Below are 21,873 nucleotides of genomic sequence, written 5' to 3'. Positions count from 1 at the left end.
TAACAGCTTGTTTATACTGAAATCGGATTTATGGCTTGCTGAGAACAAATAAAAAGGAAGTTTAAAAGAAATATGTAAAGTACAAAAACGATTTGTATTTTACGTGTACAATCTAGATTCGCGCTGATGTCCAAAGGACAGTTCAATAAGCCAAAACAGAAAGAAAGAAGGAAAAAAAGGATAAAAAAAAAGATAAACACACAACCAGAATATTCCAACACATCCATAGCGAGGTAATGTTTTACAAATCACGAGCAATGAAAAGAGGAGCGAGAAAACAAGATTTCAAAAACCCACTGCACTGATGTTGAAACCGACGTACCCAACCACCGTCAATACGATAAGAGAAAATATTTGTTTAACATTAACACATGTTGATTACAGTCTGCTTTTCTCTACATTTTTATGGACTGTAGTAGTAATCCCAGCTAAAAATCTGGTTCTGCATAAGCACAGACCAAAGTACTTAATTTTTATAATAGCCTTTTTTTTTTTTTTTTTTTTCTTGCTTCTATCTTTAAACTTTTTGTAGTTATTGGATCTATGACCAGGACGCATATCGACAGTTACGGATAACTTTTTATAAGGAAGAAAAAGACATATTTTTTTCTTTATTTTTGGGCTAATTTTCTTTTTCAGACGACGACGCCCGAGTTGGGAAGGATGAGAGATCATAATCTTTAGAAAACCTTTGGCAGGTCACGAAGTATCATAGGCGTTGATGAAGCCTTGCTGTTGGAGAACAAACAAACGCTTCTCCACGGCTTCGCGATCTGTACAACCCCAAATATATTTTAAAACCTAATCACATGATGAATATTATTTTGTTTTTGTTTACATTTATTAAGGATGGATTTATCGGCGTGCTGCGTAACTTGCTGCGCCAGACTGTGAAACAATATATGGGCCGTTTGATAACGTCGGCAACAGCTCGCCGGATTGCCAAAGAGTTCATCCAAAGCAGCTGACTGGCACTAAGAAGGTGGATTAAACGAAAATTGTAGGCTTATGAAAAAAAAAAATTGAATTCTAGATTTCTAGTTTACCAAATCAATGGCGTGATTATATAACAATTTATCAGCCGTCAGCTGGGCGGCATTCGAATCGCCTAGCTGATTGGCCAGTGATTGACAGTTTAGCTGCTTACACTGCGACAAACAATGGTGGAACCTTTGGTTCAAAACAGCCACAACCTACCGGAAAATAAGTATTTAAAAAATAATAATAAATGATCAGCTATTTAAACGAGAACAGTAGCCATAAAAGGTGTTTATCCTGCCCCTTTCTTCATTACCTGTTTGACGGACTGTGAAGGATGAAGCCTTTCGGCTTGTAATTCCTCTTTGGATAAATTGAGGGCAGACGAGAGCAACTGTAGAGCACGTATGTACAATACCAGTTGCTCAGCTCTACGCTGGGCATCGGAGTGAGCCGGACTAATGGCGCCATCCCCTAATATGCAAAATCATTGTTATTTTGATTACCAAAGACCGAAATAAATTTTTCGGTCTTTTAATTTCAATGTTCTACCAGGCGGTGAAGATGCCATTGAATTTTTGCGAGTGTGTATCGACTCGTTAAGGGCCGCTGCAAGCGGAGAAGCTCGATTACGAGCCACATCCATAATGCATTCAACCAGAGCCAAGACGAAGTTGAGTTTCGCCAAAGTATCATTATGCTCCTTCTATAAATAAAACATTATTTTGACATGCTGCACACGATGCTAATGCTAATGTAAATGCGTCACACTTCAAAATACGCACCTCTAAAAGAGTTTCCTGCGTCAGCTCAGGAGCAACGAAAACAATGGGCCCTTCCATCGGGGGCGACGTACCGTAACCGTACGCTCCCTGTTCGAAACTCGACTTGCGCTGCAGACTCCAATTGCTGCCGTTGCTATTTTGCAACCCCGGGAAACATTGCATGGGACTTCTATTTCCACCATAACTCGGAGAGCTCGGCATTAACTCGGTCTGACTACGGTGAAATCCGTGATTAGGAGTCGTTCCGCACATGGTAACCGAGGGCGAGGCTAAGTGAAATCAGTCAAAACAAAGAAAGAAAATAACAAAAACATGCTTAAAGATAAGATTTTGTGCTAGAAACAAGATTTCAAGGCTGCGGCTTATTACCAGTGAACTCGGGAAGGGTCATAGTACGCGTAGGATGGTGATGGTGGTGCGCTAAAGTATTCCATTCCACGGCTGTCCCAGATCCTCCGGTATTCCGCCACTGCACCATTCCACCATTCGAGGGCGTAGTCGCCATTTCTGAAACATTGGCCAACGCCGACATCCTGATTGGCGAACCCTTGATGGGCGCCAGGGGACCAGTGGGGGCAGCGACTCCTCCGCTACCAGCACATCGGCGAAGAGGCGAGTTCATCAACTGCGGCCAAGGGGCAGCAAAGGGTGGAGGCGAAGTACCACAACTGCTACCAGATGTTGACCGGCGTCGACCAGGGACTCCGGGAGGAGTACCCACGCAAAACTGAACCTGAAAAAAAAAAATTTCAATGCAATTAATCTTCCCATCCCGGTGCTCATTAAAGAGCTTAATTGAAATTACTGATGGAGGGGAGAGTGAATTAATATCTCCAGAGACTCCGGTTCGCGAGTTGCTATCATTTGTTGGCGACGAAGCCTTTTGAGCAACACTGATTGGCTGTGATCGCGGTAATGGAGCAGCTCTGACCGCCGGACTGGAAGACGGACTGCCGACGGGTGAACAATCACTGTTGCGATGCGAAGTTTGCATCTGTTGGGAAAAGCCCAAATTGTTTGGTTTTATAATAATTTTTTGTTTTTGTCTTTACCAAGATAACAGAACAGGATTCAAGGTAATGCAGACCTTGATAAAGGCATCTCTTTGTGATGGAACTGGTAATGGTTGTGTATCGCCTTCATTTTCATTAGTGCCAGCAACGGCTGCACCTCTTGAACCATCACGCAATTGGCTGGGACTCGGAACCAACACGAAATCATCGGCTTCTTCCGGCGTAGTTGGATTGTTGTTTTGGGTTGCTGGAACGTTTGTCGTAACAGGCCGAATTGGAACGGTAACGGGTGGTGTTTTGGGGGGTGTTGAAAGGCGCGCTAAATTAGGAACGGGCAATGGCGGGGTGGCTGGAGGCGGTTGAGATTTACGAATGAACGAGTGATTGAAAAAATCATCAAATTCCATTCGATCCTTTGCATTACGTCTCAGCAAGCCAGTTAATAACGCTGTCAGTTCGGGCGAAGTGCCAGAGGGAATCCTGTAGGTAGAAAATCGATCGGTCAAGTTTTATGAAAAGCTGATGAAATTTGATCTCTTCTATGGTCTAGAAACAGGACCATGCATTGCATCATACGATTTGAACGATAAAAAAAAAAGTAGTACAGTTTGCATCAGCAGACGATTTCAACTTGGAATCGTGACAACCACTAAAGAACAGTTGGCCCCAAAACAAACCATTCACCATGTTAAAATGACGTCACACAAGGTCTCTACGCATTTTTTTTTCTCTTCTTTACATTTTCTCAAAAAAATGGATAGCAAGGGTAGCACTCCTTACTTGGGACTGAGATTATGATTCCTTTCGTAGTACATTTTCAAAGCTTGAGGCGTCTGAGCTGTGAAGGGCGCCCGTCCCGTCAGACATTGGAACACTATTGTACCTAAACTCCACAGATCCGCTTTGGCATCATATTGAAGGGACATGATAACCTCAGGAGCCTTTAAAAAGAAAAAAGAAATGAAATACGTCATGGTAAGGAAACTAATGAAACAAAGGGACAAAGAGATAAAGAGTGAGGAACTACGACGATTCCGGTTACACAAGAGATCGTACCATGTACATAGGAGACCCACAAAGCGTGGCTGCCATGACACCGTCTTGAAGGAACCGGGCGAACCCGAAATCCGCTGCTCGATGATAACCAGACAAAGAGAGATAAAAAATATATAGTTAGTCGAGTAACTTGACCCGGAGGTACAGAAATTGTAGCCGAGTCTCTATAATCAGGTCACTCACCGATTTTCAAGCGAATATCGTTTGGTTGCGGATTGGGTTTACCAGCATGGCTCAGCAAGATGTTCTGCGGTTTCAAATCACGATGCACTATGCCCTTGTGCTGCAAGGCTTTCATCGCTCCAGCTGTGAATAAATTTCGATTAAATTACATGTAACTATTGCTTTGGCGATAATCGAGTGTTGCCTAATTTGTTTTGACTAGATCCCTTACCAAGTTGTTTCAGGAAATTGCGAATCGTATCCTCACTTAGAGTTCCTTTAACTGTATGCCAAACAAATATTGATTAATGTTTAACTCATCCAACGAAATGGTGACAAGTAAACCTGAAAGATAATCCGCCAAATCTCCGCCGTTGCAATATTCCATGACGAGAAACACATGATGTTGGGTTTCCTGAAAAATATATCATTCATTTCCATTAAAAGAGTGCACTGGTAGATTGAACGGAAAAGGGATGCATGTTGCATGGTCGCGAGATAACTATTAAGGCCCAACCCATTGTTTAAAAATTTAATTTATATACGAAAATTTTATATAAATAAAAAAAAACATCAAGGTTACGACGCAAAGTGAGGGGTGGCCTTTCGTGCGTATACTCACTCTCCTTTGTTGTGTCATTACATTCTATACTATACAAATCAACGCCCGCGCGCCCGACTCGCTCCGCAAAACATTAAAAGGACAAAAAAAAAAAAAAAAAAAAGATCTCAACTTCATGGCCATTGCCTTGCGGCAGTAAACAAGCTATGTGTTAACGGGCGAACATTCGCTTACGTACGTCTTGATTACGAAAAAAAGTAAGCACAGTAACATTTTGTTTTCATTCTTCAAGAACTGCCTGTTTTCCCGACCCAGACAAAGTCCATTGTGCGAAAAAGTGGGTCAAACTGGCAGACGATACGATGCCAAAAAAAAAGTGACAAGTCTCGACAAATTATTCTACTGCTACTACGTCTCTTCACTAGTTGTAGTAGTAGGTCAGATAAGAATTTCTACGCAGGTAGCGACTCTGCGAACTCGCTGTTGCGTCGAGAAACTGTATTGCGTCACTAACTAAAACGTCTTTTCGAGGTCAAGCGCAGAAAACCAAGTAACAACAAAACTGCGCAGTGTGGGCCTGTCGTGTTTGTCATATTATGAAAAAAAAAAATCGCTGGTCAAATTCCCGAAGGCAGGTTTTCCCTCCAACATTTTGTTGGTATGCGCTGTGGCATATGTACATTTTCATTACCTAATGACGTCAACTCCCGAATTAAATGTCGGGCACCTCCCACTAAGGGAAATGCGATTCTGGGCATGCGCATCTGGTCATGTTTACAGCATACACCCAGCTCGGGTTTAATTTTAAACCTGCTCTTCTTCTATATATTCCTTATCGACAACACACCATGGGGGTAAGGGGAGTCTCGTTTCTTTCCCAAGTGTATGTTGTCTCCAACGAAGCACGATGCTCCCATATTACATTAAGCCTGGGGGGGGGGGTGAGGGTTTTGGAATATCCCCTTAAAGTTAAAGAGAAAAGAAACTCTTGCAAATAAGGTTGTCGACCTTGGTTGATCACGTGCAACACCCATGGTATCGTGAAACACACCTGGAACATCTTTGAGTCTTGTAGGTAAACAAAACAAAAAAGAAGGAGAAAAGGGTTTTACCTGGCAATCCAACAGTGCCACGATATTCTCATGATGCACTTCGGAGAGCTCCTGTAGAAAAATAAATTGTGAGCTTTTTTTTTTCCTTGTTTACGGAAATGGATTGTAAATGGTTAAACGCTTTCTTCACAAAGTGGCAGTGGATAGACAATATGTTGTTATCCTTATTGTCTGCTTACCTTGAGGATTTTGATCTCTTTTCCTAGAAGATTGTGCGACTTGGAAAGATTTTTCTTTGTGATAGACTTTATGGCGACGGGGGAACTCGAATTCTGCAAACATAAGTGTTGCCCAAAGGCAAGATTATCGCTGATGTCATTGCACAACACGCGGTATAGACGCCATCGTCGTGCAGGGGATTTAAAGGCAAAATGTATACAAAACAAAGTGACGTAGTAAACTACAACCGGAAAATGGGGAGAGACAAACGGAAGAGGGGTTGAAGAGTGGAAGTAGAATCGTATTACCTTTTTGTGTCTTCCCTTGAATACCACGGCGAAGGCGCCATGACCGATCAGGTCCTTGGCGTTATATTCGAAATCACCTACAATTTCCATTGTGTTTTTTACTTCGTCAATCGTTCGATTGAGTCAAGTAGCGCAGTCGAGCTCCATCAGCGCTGACACAACGTCGAACTGCTCAAAGAACGGATGCAAGAGCCGTTCAACTAATAATAACACTGGCACTTCGTAGCGGCCATTGTCGTTTGAGACGGCGCAGTCGCAAACAATGTTTGACGTTTTCTATCCAAAACAAACGATAACTCTAACAAATAAACTAAGATTGATGACAGATTAAATGGCACTAAACAAGAATAAACTAATCAATGTACACAAAAGCATATACAATGGCGATCCACTCCCAGTACTTGGGAAAGGTCTATCCTCTGAACCTAGCAACAAAGAACTGAATTCGCTTGCCAGACTGCATGCGAAACAGATGTTTTTTCTTCCGACGTAAACCAAATTGGTACTATGTATTGCCAACAGATGTCCAACATCTTTGTTTCTTTTTATGACAAAGAGCTATTTGACAAAAACTGATTAAACGAATGAGCTATACCAAAAAATAAGACTTAAAACAGTCAACTAATCTATTCTTACCCCGAATTTGGATTTTCGAAAACAGCTCGAGAATATTTACTGGTTTTTAGAGCAACTGATAGGAAATTGTAGGCAACACCGTGCTATACTAGGCTACCATTTTGTTTGATTACACGTCGATTAAACTGCATAAATTTTTAAGTTAAGGGCTGCATTGATTTTGGATATTTTTGTCTAGTTTTAATTTATGGGTTTATAAATCGCTGTTTTCCGAAGGAATACTGTACAACATGATAGCGTAGATGCGCACCGAGTTCCAGCGCCCTCCGCTCGAACTATGAGACATGGTATTGGTTTTAAAAATCTACGCCGACTACGCCAATGGACTTGTGCAGATAGAGAAGGATATCTACTTAGAAAAATTGGTATCGACTTAGAAAAAGGTATGGACAATCGATGTTTACTTTTACAAATTTTTCAAAGTAGATATCCTTCTCTATCTGCACAAGTCCATTGGCATAGTCGGACAGTTTAAATAGAGTTATTGTTTGAGGTATTAGATTGCTAACATTTGAATCACCCATGATCACATATTTTCTTGACACTAGAAACGCAAAAAATACTAAACAGCATCCCTAGCCTTTTACTTGAATTAATTTTCATGGATAAACTAGGGATGATTAATTATTTAAAATGACTGGAGAAGACGCAGAATGTCTTAAAGTGTAGTATTCATTTCCTGAATTGGAAAAGTATTACTAGGGTAAATAAATCAAAAACCCCCTTTTTTTCCTATCTCCCCCTGCAATCGAAACTCCCCTGGATTTTGTTAAATTTTGCAACGCAGCATCCGAAACTGGTCTATGGAGATGCTAACACAACAATTAGATGTTTCTAACTCAAACACAACAACTTGAAGGATAGCTAATAATTGCCTTATAGGTCATCAATTGATGTAAACAAAACCCTTTAATTGATTTTAGAGAATAAACAAGAGTTTATTAAGGAATTATAATTTGTGCATAATATTCAAATTGTTAAAAGAACAACTTTCTATGACATTCTGTAATATATTTTAATTTCTAGAACTAAATTCCCTCTTGGTTTACCAAAGGGGTTACACTCTACAGGCCCTTTTTTCAGTCCCTTTTTCTGTGATGCTACCATTTTCTACTTATATCTTGTAAACTGCATTAGGCTATAGATGTTGATGCTGGATAGCTTGTAATTAGCGTCTCGTGGCACTACCAATTATGAGTTGAAAATTTCTATTTATTATTTGCGGGAACAACGTGCCATTTCATGTTTTCTGGAGAAAAAAAAAGGCTGTAGCTACACATTATCAGCTGATAGTTGTTGGGACACCAGCGCCACCAGTCTTAACTATTTAAAAATAGCTATTGCCTACCTAACATAAGTGGCTATAAACACTTTGTATAGTGAAGTTGCCGTGGCTGGCTAGTGCCTCTTGGAAAATATATATATTTTTTTCCAGTAGTGCGGGGAACAAACAAAGAATAACGGAAACCATTTCGATTTAAGCGAAAATAGCACCACTCAGAGCAGAGTAATAGAATACTGGTGTAGCCACGCTTATGGCGGGCCCTCCCATTGCCTTTTTGGCCTGAAAGTCTTTCTGGCTCGTAACGAAAGCGCCACAGCGGCTGTGTTGTGAACTTGTGATGTATTAAGTTTTCGCTATGTTTTCGTTCGTTTTCGTCGTCTGTACTTCAGAAAGTAAACAAAAAGTGGCTTAATTAATTAGTGTGAAAAAAGTAAAAGTCTACGATTTTAAATGACAACTTGGAAACTGCTACAACTTTTGGACTGTAAACTAATGTTTGAGTATTCGTTTTAGTTATAATTTTGTGATATTTATAGAATATGTGTAGTAATAAGAAACAATTGTTTAACAACTGAAATTTTTGTCTGTATATTAATGAATTTTGATAGGTGAAACATAACATAAAATTTTAATATCAAAACAAACTTAACTGTTACGAATTCTTAGCTATTTTGAAGTTGGTTTGCACTTTAGATTTGGCTTGCAACACCAACAGTTTTCTAAGACGCTTGCTCTCTAAATGAAAACGTACCTTTACATATTCCATTACTAGGTATTTTAGGTTATAATCTCTGTGTTCGTCACAGAAAAGTGGAACAGTGTGTAACTCAGCAATTTTGGCACAACACAATTCAAATGAATCGTGGATGTAGATGTGGTTGAGATCTTCAAAATGAGATTGAATTGCCAGTTCAACAACAAGAATAGTTTTAAAAAAGGTACCGTTACGTAGACTAGATAACCACGATTTCTCATTGCTGTATATTGGTCAGCAGTGAAATCTTTAGGTAAGTCAAGTTCGTCGCAACGCACCAAATTCTTACAGACTTCGCAAGCAGTTAAATGTTTCCTCGTTTTTACGATGTAACCACAAAGGTCATACACCATCAAGTTTAAATTGAAATCATTTTTACCTCCTTTTGGTATGTCGTCTACATAACGTATAGTTAATTCGGCGAGCAACTTATCTTTGATGGCTTCCTTAAAGTCCTTCACGGTGATGTCAATGTCTTTTGCGTGTTGTTGGAGACACTGGGACATCGTTACCAGCATCTCAAGTGGCTCCTTATTGTCGATATTACTTCCTTTCACTTGCTTCATAAGAAAACTCAGGCGAGATTGTAGAGAAACGTATCGAATGATTTGCAAAAAAGATGTCACCGTTGGGTGGCTATCTACCGAACGAACGATTCCAAACAGCCTGAATTTTTTAATAAATTTATATTAATTAATGTTACTCACATAGCTTTAAAGATTGAAAACATAGTTAACCTCTCTAGAGGATCTTGATTAAATTTTCCTGTTAGTACAACTTTAATTCCTGCTTTGAATTGCTCCTCGATCAGATTTATTGCACTATTTATAGTTAGACGCCAGGCTTGAAGACTAGTCTCGGAAACGAACATTTTAACATTCTTTCCATGTTCTTCAAAAACACGCTCAGTTTCTGAGAGGGCTTGCAGCATTTGATTCAATTTGCCTTTTTTATTTTCCCAAGTCGCATGGACAATTCCCTCTTTACAGAAGCGCAGATTTAGTATGTCAAACACGTCATTCATCATTTTTGTGAGGCGTTCTATGTTTTCTGTCCCTATTTGCAAAACGAATAGTTATTCAATATAGTGAAAAAGTTTGTAGATAAAAGAAGATACCTTGAAAATTTGATTTTATAAATTTTCCAACTTCTGTGTCTTCTTGTTGATTCCTTAGGATGTTGAACGCCATCGCAGTTTTGTTTGAAAATAGTTGTGCGCATAAACGAACATTCATTTTTTGAAAGTTGTTCGGGTGGATGTGAGCGTAGGATAGGTGATATCCAAGGGTGATTTGCTTCGTCTTTGCGAAATCAAACAATTCCTCGTAATGTTTATAATTGACCAAATGTCCCTGGAACTACAAATAAAAATAAATGGAATGATTTTTTTTTTGTAAAATTGAAGGTTCATTTCAATATACCTGTACACAACGATGTGATTCCATATTGTTTCTTACAACTTTCAATAAATGTGGAACGTCCACCATAAAATGAATTTTGGAATCAGGTTGAAGTGGATGATCAAGGCAACTTGCTCCCTCTTCTTCTCCCGATATTCCAAATTGCTTCATTAACGATTTGTTCGTTTGATTTCCATCAAAAACGACATGTTTAGCAATTGCGCCATGATTGTGTAGGCATGCAAAAGCTTTGATGATTAGTTCTACCAAGATAGTACCAGAGGCACCACCTTTGGTACCGAACCAAGCGAAAGGTTGTATCCAACCAGCTAAGTAGGGTCGAAAAACAAATACCAGGATATGGTCAGCAAGGCCATTGGGAACCAAGTCGGAGATTTCTCCACCATAATCTACAGTTCCCTTCCAAGTAAGAGTACATGTGTCGAAATCGATTCCTTTGGCATTTGCCATCTCGTCTAACATTACTCCACCCCAACGTTCATGTGCAGATTTTCCTGACATTGCTTCACAAATGTTTTCCAAGGCTAGTTTGTTGAAGCCCAAAACACATTGTGATGAGCTCATTAATCTTCGTATGGTAGACAATCCTGGCAGCGGTAGGAGCTGCATTTCTCGTAGGAATTTGTAGGCTCGGCTGCTTTTCATCTTGAACAGCACACAGTTGATGAGATAAACATTTTCATACCTCATAGTGTTCCCTTTCTTATCTTTAGCTGGATCTATTGAACCCTTAACAAGAAACGTGCGGACCACCATTTGTTCCTATAAATGATAAAACTAAATGAAAAAAAATATGCGTAATAAAATCTAATACAAAAGTTCTAATGAAACTAATCTCAAACAAATCTCGATTTTGAATGCTAACGTTTACATTTTTTGTTAACACATAAGGAAACATACAACATAATAATTGTTACATTATGGTCAGCAAACAAAACACAAATTGCGATATGAAATGAAAATTACAGGAGAATAAATAATGCGCAATTAAATTGTTTGTAAACAGAATGTAAAAAAAATTGTCAGTCGCGAATAATAACTTTCAAATCAAATTTGGAGAAAATAGTCATTGAAAAAAGAAATGATTAAGATGTAGTAAAATAAATCACCAAATGTCATATAAGAAACATTTAATGAGCTACTAGCTACTTGAAAATAATAAAACTACCACCATTCACCATTTCTGAAAGATGTCCCATCTGGTTCTGAAAAGCACTTTTCTTTTCCTTCAAAAGTTTCTTGCAGTCACTGCGTAAATTTTTCACATTTAGGTTGCTTTTCTGAAATGGAAATTATTTCATTACAAATCTGAATGATTTTTTTAAATCAAATACCTCAAGTTTCTTTTCCATTGTGTTCAGCTTGCTTCGCAATTTTCGACATTTCTCGTTCATTGTTTCTTTTTTCTTTTTTAATTGCAACGTTCCTATCTTCTGCAGAAAATATCTCTTCAGTGCCCGGCAACGCGTGCATGATGTAGCGACATATATTGTGTCAAAGACATATGCACAACTTTTAGAACGCCAATTTCCGTTTTTGTCTTTCACACCAACGAAGTCATCTGAATATTTTGTTAGCTTTGCTGATGGGATAGTGATACCCTCGCATGGCTTCAGTTTGTCGAAGAACTGTATAATGGTGGAAAGCCTTTCAAACGTTGAAAATTTCGGCGGTAATTCGCAATGTGATATACTAATCCCATTGAATAGGTAGAACAGCTCTCCCGATAAACGGACAGCAATGGTTTTCACGATGACTGTGGCTAATTTTTCAGATTTACCGTAGCCAGTGCAAAAAACAGTTTCAAGTCCTTGGTTGAAAGACCACCCCCAAGAAATGGAAGGTAGTCTAACGAATGAAGACCAGTAGAGCAGCGAGCGTTCGTCACACACAGAAATTACTGTTGTGGGTCTTGTTTCGGTGGTCGATGAAAGGGGCTCCACAGCTTCCACACCATCTACGTGTTTTTGTATATGCTCAGTATGCTTTATAGTTGTTGGCGTCTTATCGACTACTTCTGGAACCAAACACATAAATCGATTTTGTCGAACGAGATCAAGGGGATTGGTTTCACCAGGAAACTCACTTTGTTCTTCAACCTGGTCAAGAGGGAAGTAATAAAAAGATTAACAAACATTGACTTAGCTTTGAACAAAGTGCTTATATTCTTATACCTGGCTTAGGACAGATATTGTTGTAGGAAAAACAATTGACATAGGTTCCTCAGCCAGCAAATATCCATGCATTGGCACAGGATTCTCAATAATGTCTGCCGTTGCTAAAACTAACTCAGGATCAGAAGAGATTTCTTCATGTTTAATTGCCTATTCAATAGATAATGTTCAGTTATTTTAAAAAATTAACTTGCTTTCTGTACTACATGCTTTTACCTGGACCTGATGTGAAAAAGTTTTAGGTAGCAAAACTAGCACAGCTTCCTCAGGTGGCTTTGCAAGTACCAGATCAGGAGGCTTAGTATAGAACAACAATCATTATATTGATCTCAATAATAGATATTAATTTTCTTGTACCTGAGCAAGAGGTGGGCTACTTTTCGAAATTACAGCTACCTTAGGCATCATTACATTTTCTTGCTTGCCACAAATTGGTAAATCCATCAACGCTCTCCTTTTCTGTGGCACCAAAGTAGTAGCTTGATCACTTTCCCTTGTTGTTCGTTTCCTAACTAGTTCTTGGGGATAATCACTGGGCAGCAACATATACTTGGGATAAGAACCCGTTTTCAGTTTCCACCTTACAAAAGGATGAAAAACATTCAAAATTTCTTTTCCCTTTTCAATTTCCTCTGCATCGAAATGACGTGAACAAACATAGGACGATTTGTTTAAATAGGGGATCACTTCTTTCCACTTCTCTACAAAATTTTTGGGAACACAGAATAATGTTACTCCATTTTCTTTATCCCAGGACGAATTGTAAGTATCACGACAAGGATGAACAACGCATTTATTTCTACCTGACATTTCTAAATCTAATGCACTAATTTAAAGTTTAAAGCTGGTGTGAGTAGAAAAATACGAGTAGAAAAATAACAACCCTTAAAACTCAATTCATAGATGGCAGTTACGGTTACGAGACACTTAAATCGATATCTTGCCTCATTTTCTCACAATCGATACGCGAAACTTGCAGCAACTTTTGGGAAAAAATCCGAGAGGGGGAGTTAACATGGCCGTGGCTACACCAGTATTCTATTACTCTGCTCAGAGTCATAGACCCCTGGTTCCTCCACTATAGAGGCAATTCACATCGCGGTTTCGCGTGTCAATTGTTTCGATGTCCGCCATTTTCTCTGGTTGTTTATGTCATGTTTTGCGTTGTCTGTATTGGCTGAAAGTGTTATTTCCCAATACAAAGTGGATTTTGTGAATCAGTGTTTAATTTTTTTCAATTTTTTTTTGTGTCAGTTAATTGCTACGTATCTTAGTTAGTATGTGTAGCAATTTCTGTTTCCAGATCACATTTCTTGTATTTTTTAAAAAATCTTTTCTGTAGGGCTGTCAGAAGATAAACGTAAGTATGCAGCAAAACTATTAATATTAGGTTGTGATTGCCCCTATACAATTCACGAAGAGTATTGGTGCAATGGACTTAGCATCGCAGGAAAAATGCCACTGGTAACCAATCTTGATTTGGTAAATTACCTGCTATGTTCCAAGTCTCCATACACACATGAAAATTTAAAGGCTTACAAGGGCCTTGAGACCTACAAGAGATTTATCGATGGGGGAATTGGATCATTTTGTGCAATCAGTCTTTTAAACAAAAATTTGTTGATGTAAGCGAAGGTTATTACTCTTCATTTGTTTATTTGTAACATTACTATAACATATAACTTTTTGTTGTCATAACGTATGAATAAATTATACTTCATAATTTGTATTACCTCTTGAACATTTAAAATTACTCTTCTTGACTCTCTATCCATGGCTGACTTAGCGTTAACATACACTTTGTCAAGATTCAGGGATGGGGCCCAGTCTGGGTGTGTTTCTCCAGTGTACTAAAAAGGTTTCCCTGTGTGATTTCAAATAGAAGAATTAGATAGACACATTCACTATTAATAAATTTGTCGAGACTTACCTAGAACAAAATGTGCATTACAAACTCTAATGTTATTTGTTTTTGCAACCCGGGGCACAACAATATTGAAAACCCATGAAAGCCCTACAGAAAAGATTTTTTTAAAAATACAAGAAATGTGATCTGGAAACAGAAATTGCTACACATACTAACCAAGATACGTAGCAATTACCTGACACAAAAAAAAATTTAAAAAAATTGAACACTGATTCACAAAATCCACTTTGTATTGGGAAATAACACTTTCAGCCAATACAAACAACGCAAAACATGACATAAACAACCAGAGAAAATGGCGGACATCGAAACAATTGACACGCGAAACCGCGATGTGAATTGCCTCTATGGCTATTTTCCCTCTCAGAAAAGGGGTACCCTCTTGCGGGGATTACTATACAAAAAAGCGAGAGTTTTGGGTTAGGGCATGGTCGGGGCGTATAAGTGATTTTCCGCCTGGTGGGACTGCCAGCTGTCGACAAATGAGTTTCTGCGTGGAGTGAAACAACACACCCGCAAGAGGCGCTCCCACCGGGCGGAAAATCACTCTTTCACCCCGACCCTTTTACACCATTGAGATAGGAATAGGAGGTAGTGGCGTCTAGCGCTCAGCCCCGCGCCAATCGGGGAGCTTTTTTGTCGATCCGGTGCGGGGATAATCTTAACTGGGGAAGCGATTTCGGTGCTCGGTGCGGTGATATCGGTGATCGATGCCTTCCCCGATTATCAATGAATAGTGATCTAAATTGGCAGTTGCCCTGCGGCCAACAAGAACAAAATGTGACCCTAGTCACGTGATTCTCGTTGGCCTATCCGAACTCAAGGTCACTGGTAAGACTAACCCCCTATGGCTGAAGCGGTGCTATCGGTGCAGCACCGATTATAGCACCGTTCCACACCGAAAAAAGAAATCCCCGTACCGAACTTTCCCGATTCATTTAAATCGGGGAAGCTTAGCGGTGTCCCCGATTAGAACGTGTTCGGGGCCAAACCCTAGTGGTGTCGCTGGCTGAGATAGGTTGCGTAGGCCTGTAGCGGTATCGGTATTCTACTACTGCTGGCCTTGTTTACAGTACAGTCACCGTCGTCTGCGACATCGCCATGGATCAATTTTGACTGCCATATATATCACGTTTCTATAATTTTCTGACTCTTTAGCGAGTCCAGCCCTTATTATAAAATGAGTAAACACAACAATAGCGCAACATCCCGTTTAAAGCAGGATTATTTACGCTTGAAAAAGGACCCGATTCCGTATGTTGTCGCAGAGCCTTTACCGTCAAACATTTTGGAGTGGCATTATGTCGTCAGTGGCCCTGAAACTTCGCTTTATGAAGGAGGTTATTATCACGGAAAACTTTTATTTCCTGCAGAATTTCCATTCAAGCCTCCAAGTATTTTTCATTCAATTGCGAATTTGCTCTCGTATAAACTTAATGTGATTATTATTATATAGGTATCTATATGATAACACCCAATGGAAGGTAAAAATATATTTAAAACCAAATGAGATCATTATTAAAGAAGAAACATTCCATTTCATTCATCCTAACGATTTTGTTGCATATACAGGTTCAAACCAAATACAAGGTAATGAAATTGAGATCGGAGTTTGGTATTTATTTTGCATCTATTACAGAATATTTATTAATGGATTTAAAAGTGTTATTTCAAGAGATATTTAAAAATTTTTAGATAAGTGAGACAAATTTATCTTCAAATATTTCTTAAGCCCTTTATATTCTTGTGAAAAGCTAAAACATTTTGCCTTATCTATCTTGGCAATTAAAAAAAAAAAAGGTTATGCCTATCAATCAGCGATTTTCATCCAGATTCTTGGAATCCGGTAAACTTCTTATTTGAAATTACTCTTATGACTCATATTTAAATGGTGTACATTTGCAGGCTTGGAGTGTATCGACTATTCTTACTGGATTACTGAGTTTCATGGTAATTTACAGCTCTGATTTTCTCTTTATGTATTAGATCACAAGTATTTTTCCAAAGTGGAAGATTTTTAAAATCTCCATTCTTTCAGTTGGAGAAGAGCCCAACTCTGGGAAGCATTGAAACCACAGACAATGAAAAGCGGTGGCTTGCTGAACACAGTCTTAAATTCAACCTTGGAGATAAGGTGTTCAATGAACTGTTTCCAGATATTGCAGCTGTATGAATTTATACATTAGTTTTTCTTAAGTTTCTAAACTAATTTGATATCATCCCAAAGAAAATTCAAAAGGAGATTGAGTTAAGAAAAGCTGCAGCCGAAATGGCAACAAATTCTTCGCTACCTACGATTAGCAGCGCAGAGAGTGGAAACAATCCTCTACCATTCCTTGGAGACCGACGGGTCGGCCGGGTGGATTACCCCGGACTACTAGCAAATGTTGTTGTGATCGCTGGCTTTACTTTATTTGCATTCATTGTCAAGCATGTACTGAAAAGTCTTAGCATAGACTAAACAAAATATACACATATATATATCCTCTTATCATTAAGAAGAACTGTTCCTTCTTTAAAAAATAAATATTTAAATTAAATTTTCCGATAGGGGGCTGAAAAGAATAGAAACATGAAAAAACCATAAACAAGCGTGAAATGGTTTTTGCAGAAAGTTTAATTAAATTAGATTAACCCATAGCCATAGTAGAAGAGGGGATGGTATGTTCACTTACTAGAAATTTCCCATAAGGCTAGATCCCAGGTTGCTTCGATAAAGGGTAGTGACACCAAGCGGATTTTCCGGAGAACTACGTTTGAAAGTTTAGCGCGGGTCAGTATAGCAATTGACATTACGGATGATATTAAAGGTACTATTGTACTGTAAATCAAAATTTTACGTACTATTTATGCTGTAACTCAAGAAATGTACTTTTAATATATAAAAAAATAATAAATGCACAAGCAAAACGACTTAATCTCCATCTTTCATATTCATGAAATACTACCCCATCTGTAAATCCTTTCACAATATCTGAAAGATCAAAATGCCTTTCACACAGGGTACGAATAGGATTAGAGGATTTGAAATAGACATTATTGCAATTCACAACGAGCACAATTAACAGCTTTACTTCTTCTTCGCTCTTAAAAAAAAACTGTTGAAGTTGGCGCTACGCTTGGTGGCAGCACCATTTATCGAGACAAAGAACTTTGAAAAAAACACTGAAAAACCGAGGATCTAGCCTTACGGGAAATTTCTAGTAAGTGAACATACCATCCCCTCTTCTACTATGCCATAGCAACACAGTCTTCACCCGTGAACGGATTCAGATCCAAGTACGTTATTCCATGAAAACAGATGCCGCGAGTGGTGACCAACGGATTCGTTTGAATATTGAATATATTGAATTATCGGCTAGACCGAGATATGCGTTACAGCGAAAAAACGGAAATTTTTTCATCATGATAGGATTTCTTTCCATATTAATATTTTAATTTTTTTTTTACGGAAATCGAAAGCTCTTAATGAGAGCTATCGATTGCCATAAAATTCATAATGATGGCACCTTTCGTTTGGATACAATAAATTATTCAATTTTGCCAACTTTGGGGGAGGAGGGGGGATGACGTAGATACACACCCAACTTTTCGTACACCGTTCGGATAATTTTCTTCACTTAAAGTAATATACAATGTACTTTTCGTGATCCTCTTATCACGAGGAACACGATGACACTTAGAAAAACGTCATTAAACATAGTTTTATATTAGGAATAAGCAAATATGTATGAGCCAATCGTGAAAGAGCACGACGGCGGCCATTATTTTTTGGCGCCAGTTAAAATTTCGTCTTTTTCCATTGAAAACTAAACGTAAAACACTAAACTATTATTGATTATTAATATTTAATAATTCAGTACTAAGTAAATAAAACTAAATGGCATTATTTCAGTAATTATCAGTTCAGTCATTCAGTTCTTCAAATTTCTTGTTGCTAATCATGCAAAACTTAAATATTAATTAATACACGTAAAACTGTTGTACGGCAAATCTGTTTTATTTCCTTAAGCTCTTCCGATAAAAGCATTTTAATCCAAAAGAAAACCAACTGTTGGAGAAAACAACAATTCAATCAATATTAATTAAGTAGTTTTAAGTGGTTAATGAAAATTAAGAATTAGGCACGTGTATAAATAAGGTAAACAATCCGTAAACGGAAACAAATCCTGTAAACATTGTAATACTTGTAATACAAATTTTACACTGAAAATTGAAATACAATCCGTGAACGGAAATTCAACATTCAAACCCTGAAAAAAGGAAACATTACTTTATACTTCCGTGAATGGATTCAAATCTGAGTGCCTTCGAACTATTATACTCACATGTACGGAGGAAAGGTGGCGCGATTACTTGCCCATCAGTGAAGGGAAACGAATCCGTTGGTCACCACTCGCGGCATCCGTTTTCATGGAATAACGTACTTGGATCTGAATCCGTTCACGGGTGAAGACTGTGTTGGCCATAGCCTAGTAGTAGGCTATGGAGTAAAAGAATAGTTCACATTTCACAATGCTGTTCCATAGCAGACGACAACTGAAACCAAAAACGCAAAAGGGTTTAAGAAAAACGGTACTTCGGACAGTTCCGAATTCTAAGGTGTGTTATAGACGTTATTGCTTGTTATTAACAGTAGGTCTTTAAAACGGTTGTTGAGTAGCTGAGTTTGCATGGAGGAATTGAAATAGAACCATGCATTTTTCCATCCCAGAAACAGAAAACATTCAGGATAAAGATGGGAGTTACTACCAGGTATGAAGCGGTATTTGCCGATTACGATGGTTTCTGCCTTTATCTCATTCGATAGTCGGCCATACAAGGCCTACGATCTGTGAGTTTTAACAAAAAGAATGTGTGAATTGTTTATATTATTCTAGGGATATCATGTTCACATTAATGGAAATCATCATTGCACACTTCGATACAAGCAATTAAGACACTTACATGACCAGTTGAAGAAACTGTTCAGTCATGATACAATACCAGAGTTCCCTTCTAAAAAGCTTCTTCCTTTGACCACCCTCCAGCTTGAGGAACGCAGATTATACCTTGAGAAATATTTACAATCACGTAATTTGTCTTTATCTATTATGATTTGGTGTGCCATCCAAGTTGTCACTCAATTTTTCCCTTTAAGTTGCTCTTGACCATAGAATCAGCAATAGTACCTTCTTTCATGCATTTCTTCGAATGGCTCAAAATGAAACACACTTGTCGAGTGATGACCAAAAAAATGTCCATATAAGGATTACTCTACCTGGGGAAGAAGTAATATCCATTCCTGTGACACCAATCCAAGAAACTGATTCAGTTATAAAGGTAAAAAGTCTTCCTTTTACAGGTATAGGTAATATATATTTTTTTTTTCTTTTTTTTATATATATATATTTCTATTTGTTTTTTTATTTTTGTTTGATTTCTATTTTTATTTAATTTATTTTTATTCATTTAAAAAATTTATTACTGTGTTTGTTTGTTTTTTTATTGTAGAGAGTTGCTCAACATATTGGGCTTCCAGAAGATTTGGCGGATTACTTTGCCCTTTTCGTTCAAGATGCTAATGAGTTTAATCAATATTGTTGTATGTCTTTACAAATTATCATCATGCACTGCCAAAAATAATTCCGTTTGTTCATGATCTAGTGGTTAGAAGATTGCTAAATTATGAATCGCCATTCTTAGCTGTGAAACTGTCTGGCGAGAGTGCAAGTCTCGTTATCAGGAAAAGGTACACATTTTCTTCTAATTGATTTTCTTTTCTTTTTCTTGCAATTTTATGACCAATCGTACTTTATTAAAATTCAGTTATTGGGATACTACGTATGACGATGAGCTTTTAAAAGACCCCGTTGGAACAAAACTGGTGTACAATCAATTCCAAGATGACTATAAAAGATATTGGATACAGCCGAACGAACAACAATTGATCCCACTGAAAAGATTAATGGAACAAAACAAGCAGCACGACGTATATGTTTTTAAGTTATGTTTGTGGCACAGAACGTAACCCCCCTTTTTTTTTTCTTAATAAAGGTATTGAAACTTGCGCGACAAATGCGTTTTTACGGGAGCGTAAATTTCTTACCGTGTTTAACGGACTTTCCTACCCCTCGCACTTCCGTATCTATTTATGCGCTTAATAAAGAACTAGTTTTTCGCTACCCAGATTTGTCAGAGAGGTCGTTTCGGGTAACGCGTATGCGTACTTGGAGAATTACTACAATTGTCCAGGTAAAACGAAGATTTCTTACATTCAGAATTGTCATTAACCAAAAAGCTTTTTCGGTAACAGGAACATAGTGTCGATCACCCTAAACTAGAATTGTCGTTTGAATACCTTTTATCTAAAGATCGATTACAGTGGATCACAGTAGAAAGTACCCAAGTCATTTTTCTTTCGTTGTGCCTGCAAAGCATGGTTGAAGAGCTGATGCGAAAGCAACAGGAAGCTGGTAGTTGCAGTACATTTCCGAAGGTAACTTAACGATTCTTTAACCGCAAAACTTTCTAATCAATTTATTTCTTCTAGTTGGCGGATGAAGTGATTCAAAAGCTAACATTCTTAGGGAAAAACGGAACTTTACTTTGTATTTCTGAGTCAACTGGGAAAACTAGAATTTCTAAGGTACAAATCGAACCGGTTGCTGTGGATCCTAAATCTAACACTTTGTTTTTAGGATCCAATAAAGAATCCACTTGGACTAAAAGAAAGTATCCGTGTTCGCTTTCGAAATGGAAGAAATCATTCGTTTGAAGAAGCGCGAATTGAGAATCACGCCTTTGAAGATATTCGTGACGAAGATTTGTGACATGAAAGAATACAAATCCTAAATCATAGGTTCCCTTTCCACTTTCTGGTTACAGGACATTTTTGTTTTGGATGAACCTGTAACTTCAGGCCACTTTTGGAGCAAAACTGACTATCATTGAAATTCTGTGGTTAACTGTCTCTTATTTGTTAATATGACTATTCTGATATATTACTGACTTTTTTAATTAAGTGTTTTCTTAATTAAATCTTTGTATGTGCTCGATTATGTCACAAGACAGAGGTGAACAAAACAGTGATCTATAACCATTTTCAATCTGTTTGGCTCAGTATCAAAGATGTTAAATTCGACCAAGAGGTTTATATTCTGTCTCTTACTGTAATCCCAGAGCTTTTAAAAATACACAGTACTGTGTATAACATCTGAGAATATTTTGACATGTGTTCTTCCAATCAAACATCTGTTGTAAGAACTAGGCACAGCAGCTATTTTTTAAATATCATTTACAAAGTATGTAGCATGCTAAACACTCCTAACTAATAAAAAACGAAAGGACAGTGCAACACCTTGAAATAGCCAAACTTACAGACGCCATGATTTCCGAGAAAAGCTGTGAATTGCAAGTGCATGCGCCAGCAAACAAAGCAAACGATGGTAGTAACTCTGCAGTCAACAAGGCTATTGATAGACTTTAAACGTTTACTACCACAAAAGTTTTTGAAAAGTGTTACGTAAACCCGAGGACGACTTGGATTTTAAAAATAAAAT

General features: G+C 38.1%; 4 protein-coding genes and 3 long non-coding RNA genes across 8 annotated transcripts; 3 read left to right on the top strand and 4 right to left on the bottom strand.

Moving 5' to 3' along the window:
- Nucleotides 1–75: 75 nt before the first annotated feature.
- LOC116919519 (serine/threonine-protein kinase ULK2) lies at nt 76–6,582 on the bottom strand. Its single transcript, XM_032925535.2, has 17 exons — nt 6,136–6,582; nt 5,848–5,940; nt 5,669–5,719; nt 4,340–4,409; nt 4,227–4,277; nt 4,016–4,138; nt 3,833–3,906; nt 3,557–3,717; nt 2,851–3,256; nt 2,569–2,757; nt 2,133–2,496; nt 1,764–2,032; nt 1,531–1,684; nt 1,295–1,452; nt 1,047–1,193; nt 839–974; nt 76–773 (listed from the first exon to the last, which is right to left on the bottom strand). Exons 1-17 carry the CDS (start codon nt 6,223–6,225, stop codon nt 700–702), a joined length of 2,610 nt encoding a protein of 869 aa, XP_032781426.2. The 5' UTR covers nt 6,226–6,582; the 3' UTR covers nt 76–699.
- Nucleotides 6,583–7,986: 1,404 nt separating this feature from the next.
- On the bottom strand, nt 7,987–8,308 carry LOC116919518. The gene is made up of 2 exons (XR_004391933.2): nt 8,120–8,308; nt 7,987–8,020 (listed from the first exon to the last, which is right to left on the bottom strand). It is a non-coding gene; the product is annotated as an uncharacterized LOC116919518 (long non-coding RNA).
- A 525-nt stretch (nt 8,309–8,833) lies between these two features.
- On the bottom strand, nt 8,834–13,303 carry LOC116918888. Its single transcript, XM_045170677.1, has 8 exons — nt 12,763–13,303; nt 12,622–12,702; nt 12,406–12,555; nt 11,566–12,330; nt 10,232–11,511; nt 9,928–10,168; nt 9,548–9,866; nt 8,834–9,476 (listed from the first exon to the last, which is right to left on the bottom strand). Exons 5-8 carry the CDS (start codon nt 10,985–10,987, stop codon nt 8,834–8,836), a joined length of 1,959 nt encoding a protein of 652 aa, XP_045026612.1. The 5' UTR covers nt 10,988–11,511; nt 11,566–12,330; nt 12,406–12,555; nt 12,622–12,702; nt 12,763–13,303.
- Nucleotides 13,304–13,627: 324 nt separating this feature from the next.
- On the top strand, nt 13,628–14,334 carry LOC123470781. Its single transcript, XR_006644622.1, has 2 exons — nt 13,628–13,682; nt 13,748–14,334. It is a non-coding gene; the product is annotated as an uncharacterized LOC123470781 (long non-coding RNA).
- On the bottom strand, nt 14,045–14,397 carry LOC116921853. Its single transcript, XR_004393625.2, has 2 exons — nt 14,336–14,397; nt 14,045–14,269 (listed from the first exon to the last, which is right to left on the bottom strand). It is a non-coding gene; the product is annotated as an uncharacterized LOC116921853 (long non-coding RNA).
- A 934-nt stretch (nt 14,398–15,331) lies between these two features.
- Nucleotides 15,332–16,823, top strand: LOC116919517 (ubiquitin-conjugating enzyme E2 J2). The gene is made up of 7 exons (XM_032925534.2): nt 15,332–15,726; nt 15,789–15,816; nt 15,905–15,922; nt 16,133–16,178; nt 16,238–16,282; nt 16,371–16,499; nt 16,560–16,823. The coding sequence occupies exons 1-7, from the start codon at nt 15,513–15,515 to the stop codon at nt 16,791–16,793; spliced, it is 714 nt and encodes a 237-aa protein (XP_032781425.1). The 5' UTR covers nt 15,332–15,512; the 3' UTR covers nt 16,794–16,823.
- Nucleotides 16,824–18,782: 1,959 nt separating this feature from the next.
- LOC116919515 (sorting nexin-17) lies at nt 18,783–21,526 on the top strand. 2 transcript variants are annotated; one of them, XM_032925531.2, is made up of 11 exons: nt 18,783–18,907; nt 18,969–19,087; nt 19,213–19,405; nt 19,473–19,654; nt 19,826–19,916; nt 19,979–20,063; nt 20,141–20,303; nt 20,369–20,566; nt 20,628–20,810; nt 20,865–20,960; nt 21,013–21,526. In XM_032925531.2, exons 2-11 carry the CDS (start codon nt 19,028–19,030, stop codon nt 21,142–21,144), a joined length of 1,383 nt encoding a protein of 460 aa, XP_032781422.1. In that variant the 5' UTR covers nt 18,783–18,907; nt 18,969–19,027; the 3' UTR covers nt 21,145–21,526. The 2 variants fall into 2 exon arrangements, with proteins under 2 accessions (XP_032781422.1, XP_032781423.1); XM_032925532.2 differs by having other exon boundaries at nt 18,786–18,934; nt 18,996–19,087.
- Nucleotides 21,527–21,873: the final 347 nt, after the last annotated feature.

This window comes from Daphnia magna, linkage group LG3, assembly GCF_020631705.1.
Source record: "Daphnia magna isolate NIES linkage group LG3, ASM2063170v1.1, whole genome shotgun sequence".
In the NCBI taxonomy this organism is placed as follows: Eukaryota; Metazoa; Arthropoda; class Branchiopoda; order Diplostraca; family Daphniidae; genus Daphnia; species Daphnia magna.
The sequence above is the reverse complement of the archived record's forward strand: the minus strand, read 5'-3'. Positions and strand labels throughout refer to the sequence as shown.

Bases quoted from the DNA above. Each gene is read 5' to 3' on its own strand.
- LOC116919519 (XM_032925535.2), bottom strand. From the start codon at position 6,225: ATGGAAATTGTAGGTGATTTCGAATATAACGCCAAGGACCTGATCGGT. The intron at 5,941-6,135 runs GTAATACGATTC...TTATGTTTGCAG, and splicing joins TCAAGGGAAGACACAAAAAG to AATTCGAGTTCCCCCGTCGC. The intron at 4,278-4,339 runs GTTTACTTGTCA...TTTGGCATACAG, and splicing joins TTTGGCGGATTATCTTTCAG to TTAAAGGAACTCTAAGTGAG.
- LOC116918888 (XM_045170677.1), bottom strand. From the start codon at position 10,987: ATGGTGGTCCGCACGTTTCTTGTTAAGGGTTCAATAGATCCAGCTAAA. The intron at 9,867-9,927 runs GTATCTTCTTTT...TTTTGCAAATAG, and splicing joins TATAAAATCAAATTTTCAAG to GGACAGAAAACATAGAACGC. The intron at 9,477-9,547 runs GTTAACTATGTT...TAAAAAATTCAG, and splicing joins AATCAAGATCCTCTAGAGAG to GCTGTTTGGAATCGTTCGTT.
- LOC116919517 (XM_032925534.2), top strand. From the start codon at position 15,513: ATGAGTAAACACAACAATAGCGCAACATCCCGTTTAAAGCAGGATTAT. The intron at 15,727-15,788 runs GTATTTTTCATT...ATTATTATATAG, and splicing joins ATTTCCATTCAAGCCTCCAA to GTATCTATATGATAACACCC. The intron at 16,500-16,559 runs GTATGAATTTAT...ATCATCCCAAAG, and splicing joins TGTTTCCAGATATTGCAGCT to AAAATTCAAAAGGAGATTGA.
- LOC116919515 (XM_032925531.2), top strand. From the start codon at position 19,028: ATGCATTTTTCCATCCCAGAAACAGAAAACATTCAGGATAAAGATGGG. The intron at 20,567-20,627 runs GTAAAACGAAGA...TTTCGGTAACAG, and splicing joins GAATTACTACAATTGTCCAG to GAACATAGTGTCGATCACCC. The intron at 20,811-20,864 runs GTAACTTAACGA...TATTTCTTCTAG, and splicing joins GTTGCAGTACATTTCCGAAG to TTGGCGGATGAAGTGATTCA.